The 5,236-nt window shown below is 36.3% G+C and overlaps 1 protein-coding gene across 2 annotated transcripts in view; it reads right to left on the bottom strand.

Moving 5' to 3' along the window:
* Positions 1-2,259, bottom strand: part of LOC107015118 (DNA polymerase delta small subunit) — a 25,474-nt gene extending 23,215 nt beyond the window's left edge. For both annotated transcript variants that reach the window (XM_027915767.1, XM_015215295.2), the window contains exons 1-5: positions 2,086-2,259; positions 1,879-2,008; positions 1,405-1,511; positions 1,165-1,288; positions 853-960 (exon numbers count right to left, since the gene is read on the bottom strand). In XM_027915767.1, coding sequence (XP_027771568.1) covers positions 853-960; positions 1,165-1,288; positions 1,405-1,511; positions 1,879-2,008; positions 2,086-2,154 — 538 coding nt within the window. In that variant the 5' untranslated portion in view covers positions 2,155-2,259. The remainder of the gene's footprint in view (positions 1-852; positions 961-1,164; positions 1,289-1,404; positions 1,512-1,878; positions 2,009-2,085) is intronic.
* Positions 2,260-5,236: the final 2,977 nt, after the last annotated feature.

Here is a 5,236-nt window from a genome sequence, read left to right as displayed (position 1 = left end):
CCCCCCCCCAAACCCCCAGATAAATATGGACCAGTGTTATCAAAGGCGCACTTTAAGAGCCCTTAAGCCCTAAAGCGAGGCTCAAAACGTATTGAGCGCTTCCCGTCGCTTTATGTGCGCTTTAGTGTCGTCATCAAGGTTCTAAGGCAAACATTTTCTTGCCAATGAGCCTCTTATGAAGAATTTGAAGCTAAATAGTTGATATTTCACTTTATCATAATTATTTCAATTTCTTTGGTCATATATTTATCATTCATGTTTATAATTATTAGTCTTGGACTAAACATATATATTTTATTCTTTTCTCCCTTTGCACCTTTTTTTCGTTAAAGCCCACGCTTTATTTGCGCTTATAGCCCCCATAGACCTTAGAGCTTTTTTGCGCTTTTCGCCTTCGATAACACTGATACGAACTCTTCCACCTTGCCAGCTTTTTTACATCTTTATGGCACATCAGTACAGATTTCCAGCTCTTGTTCATTGCACCCAGTGGCATGCCTAGGTATTTAGTAGGCAGTGAGGCTACTTTGCATCCTAGGTTCTCAATTAAGCTTACATAGTGTATTGGCCAGAATCTTCTCTACTGCTTGATTCAAATTCATATTATTTCACATAGAATAAAGCATGCTTTTATGTTTTAACAAAACAATCCTAGGAAAAAGAGTAGGCTGAACTAAAGATATTTTAACTCAACTTCTTGTGCAGAAACTTATATGATGGCCCCTGACGTGCCAATCAGAGACCTAAAAAGGAAACTCTTGCCTGTATGGATGCAATATTCTATGAACACAAGCATATATCACTGGATAATGTCATAGACAACTAAACAAAGAGAAGTTAGGTACTTGATACCTAGTTGAATTGGCCGCTCTATCTGTTGTGGTAGGCCAGCCTCTAGAGCATCTTCAACCAAAAATTCACCAGCACTAGTTTCTTTTCCATGCAATGCAATAATATTTCCTACGACGAAAGATTCACATATGTAAAAGCAATTCATTTCATAAGTCAAATAACTTTCTCCTATAGAAAAGCAGCGTCAACCAGTGACTACGTCTCCAACAAAAAATGGCATTAGATAACCAGCTATAAAGACCTCAATTATAGAACCAAAATCAATTGCATAACAGTCCAGCCACATGACAGGATTGAGCCAAAGCTACTCACCTGTTACATATGTAGACGGCAGCAAACAACCACTTAGTTTGACTCTTCCGCTCTCATCTTCCAGAACTAAATTATCATCTAGGTGCATAAAGTTATGACGTTGTACAAGCGGTGAAGCAGATCTCTGTATAACAAAGTTATCGCTTAAAGAAGGGATATGTTAATGCACAATAACAACACATATCTCCACAAGAATGGTTCTAAAATAAAACTTAAGCTATGAAAATCAACGTCTTATACCTCCTTAGAGTACTCATCCAGAATAGAAGGTTTAAGCTTCATGTGCTTGTAGAGTGTCCCAACTATAATGCATTCTTTGCCTTCCTCTAATCCTAAAACAGTACAGACTGCAAGGATACGGAAACAAAACACAAGGAAAAATGTAATATTTGAGTAAACTTTCTAAGCAACAAAAAGTAAGCTCTAAATGGTTCCAACAATAGCAAGTAAAAACCTAAATAGTTCAGTTGAGTAGTGAGCAACTTGCACTCTTCCATTCTTTAACAATGGACACAAGTTTGTGAAATGTCCATAAATACAAACGTCAGAACCCTTAATATAGTAGTTTTTAGAAAAACTAAGCAATATAAGTAGCAGAAGAAAGATGAACAGAAATATTCATCAAAATATGGAGATTAATCAAACACAAGTGATAAGATGGGAAGTACAACATCAATTGGGAAGTTTATCAGCCCTAAAAAAAAAAGTAATTACCAGGTAAATGGGGTTTCCAATTGGGAATGATAGAGTAAAGGAGAGTTCGCATCAAATGGAGCCTAGCAAAATATATTTGGCTGTATTGTTGACCCCTGTAAACCTCCTTCTGAATCCCAAAACTCTCGTCCTGTTTTGATGAAATTGAAAGTAAAAAAAGAGGAAGTATACTAGTGTAGAGAAGAATGAAGGGAGATGAATGAATACCAAAGATTGGTAAAGTGATTGTTTTCGGTGGAGAAAGTTCTTCTCTGAATCAACTCCCATTGATACCATGGCAGCAGAAATACTCTTCCCACTGCTTGCGCTGTTAAAGTTTCCTACTTCACTTCCCTCCCTCGATGTAGTACTGTAAATTTGAACCCACAATCATTCTAGAGAAATGTTTCAATTAAAAAAAGGAACAAGTGGATCCCTTTTTTTTTCCACTATTTTTTGGTTTTCGATATTAATTAAAAAAAGACTAAACTACTAATTTTTAAAACTTAAGGACTTAAAATGACATTTTTAAATTGTGTTAAAAACTTAAAGATTGAATTGTATATCTCCATGTAATGACCCCCAAAACGAAATAGGATAAACTAGAGTGTTACATAAGTTTCTCGAGTTAATAACTTGTTAAAATGATGAGATATAGCTTTTGAAGTCAGGTTTAAAGAGTTTTAAGGTCAAACGTCAAGGAACGTTGTGTACCAGTGTGTTCTAATGTGTTGTTCTTGATTTAGTGTGTCATTTGGAGTCTAAAATCAGTGGAAGTGACCCTAGTGTCTAGTTGGTCATGTTTAGGGGTAAAATGTTCGGGTACGAATCCCCAAGGACCACCTTAAGGGTCCTTGAAGGGGACCAAACATTGGCCAAAAAGTTGTTAAAAACAGCATGACCAACGACCATGAGTGACGCCCGTAGGTCAGGGGCGTAGCTCCACACTTAGTTGTGGGAGCTTAACCTCTATTTGATGACCCTCCGTCCAGGAACAGGGAGCTACAGGACGACCCCGTCATACCATTGACGGTCCGTAGGTTGTGGTCGTAGTTCACCACCTGCAGTTGATATCTTGTTTCGGCCAAGTGAGGGGTGAACGGATAAATTCACCCCACGTTCCAATTAAGTCATGAATGGTTTTTTAGTGTTTTTAGGTATTTTAAGTATATTTTAAACAATTCAACCCTCACTTAGACTCAAACATCAAAATCAAACCCTTCCCTCTTCTCTCTAGAATACCATTGAAGGCCAAGGTCAAATTCAAGCTAGAAGAGGAGATTTCAAGTGCTTTCTTCTTCAATTTTCGAGGGTCTTCAATCAATAAGGTATGGTGACTCTTGATCCTTGATCATCCTTTCTTTCAAGAAGTCCAATTAAAGGTTTTCAAAAGTGTTTCAATGATCAAATTTCTCAGTTTCTATTCTAAACATGGGTTCATTGTCAAATCATTTTCTAAGTCATGATATTGATGTATTAATGTGGAACCAAGGGTTTTAAGATGATTTTCAATGGAATTCCTTGAAGAACCTATGATTTTCCTTAAACTCTTAAATTGGCCTATAATGTGGATTTTGTGCATGTTAATGAATTATACTCGAATTAGATTGTATTGTTGGATTCGATTGTTATCTATATCTATTGATTATGATTTGTTAGAGAATTGAGTTATGATGATCGTGTTTTGGAGATTGGTAAGTTAACCTAACTTCTTGTTAATATTGGAATTGTTCTTTATGGTTTGACCCACTTATGGTGGAGGTGCTTACTTGTTTAATATGTTGTGATCATGGCGCAGAAGGCAATAGATGATTTAGTAAAGTAATGTCATGATGTAATGTATAGAGGTGGATTATGAAGGTGGATTATGAAGTTATGTATGTGGTTCTTGAAGGAAGAAAGATTATTAGAGTATGATGTGAATGTGAAGTACATTGTGTGTGGATGATGACAAACGTAGTACGATCATCTTTAGAAGGTTATTTTAAGAATTATGGTGATTATGTGAAAATATTTCTCACATATGCATACACAGATGAACGAATAAATGAAATTAATGATAATGTAATGAATGTGAGTCTATTGAAAGGTTTCCTCAATTGTACTATAATGAATGAATAGGGATTTTGGGATGGACGCTTTCCCATTAGTAGAGGTGGAGTGTCTAGTAACATTCTCAACATTCCTAAGAGTTTTCCGATGAGTTAATGATGGGTTGGAATGGATACTCTCCCGTGAGTAGAGGTAGAGTATTGGCAGAAGTCATAGGTGACCCCCTAAACTTGACACAATCTTTCACTTAGACACCTCAACTGACGAATTTTCATTTTAAACACCTAGAGTAGGGTACCTATGTGTCACTTTAACACGTTTTGCACAAACATTTGTAGACCATAGGCGCGTGCAACACAACCCGTTCTACGTAGATTAACTTACCAATTATATGATGCCAACTGTTAAACCTATTTACATGTAATTTTTATACAAAATATTAGACAAATTAAATCGGATAAAAGATAAATTAAAAATAGATTCATCTTTCCACTTCCTTCTTTCAACTTCCTTCATACATTTCTCTTTCTTCTCCGATGAAAACACTAGGTAAACGTCTCTTCTTTCACATGTATTTTTTTTTTACTTCAATTCGTTGCTAGTAATAACCATTGTTGTATTTTGTGTCACCATTTGTAGGTTTAAGGTTGTATTGACGAGGAATAGGGCTGTGCGACTTGAAGTTGACGAGGTATCGGGCTGTCACCATTTTGTTTTGCGTTTTTTTGCTTTTGTTTTCTTGAAGAAGGTGTATTTTGTTGTTGATTCTGCTTTATTTTCATTTTTAATCTAGGTTTTAGTCTAACTAGTGCTGATAAAGTAAGGGCTTTTTGGTTATTTCCTTTTGTTGGGGGTGGGTCTCCGTGTCGGGATATGGACAACTATATTTTAACTTGCTTTCATCATGGGGGGGGGGGGTTGTTTCAAATCGTAAACCTACTTACCAACAAGAAGTCGATGTGTATGGTGTCGCCGTAGATAAAGATCATTTTAGTCTTGTCGAGTTTCTTTCTTACACTAAAGACCTTGGGTACACAAATGTTAAGGCATTTTACTGTGAAAATGGTGATGAGTTTCATGTGTATGTGGTCCATGAAGTTGATGAATTAGAAGAATTACCTGCTCAATCTTCTCTTTTACCATGGTCTGACCCTGTTGATGAATCTGTGGGTATAAATGTTAAAGGGTCTGTGGATAATGATTCAAATTTGAATGGAGGTAATACAAATCACAATGAAGCTGAATCAGATCTGCTTAGTAGTGACTCATATGTAGATGATATTCCATATGAAGATGATTCAGATGTTGATGAAGAACTGAGATCCCT

The sequence above is a fragment of the Solanum pennellii genome, chromosome 3, assembly GCF_001406875.1.
Source record: "Solanum pennellii chromosome 3, SPENNV200".
Classification (NCBI taxonomy): domain Eukaryota; kingdom Viridiplantae; phylum Streptophyta; class Magnoliopsida; order Solanales; family Solanaceae; genus Solanum; species Solanum pennellii.
This window is presented reverse-complemented; position numbering and strand designations above follow the sequence as displayed.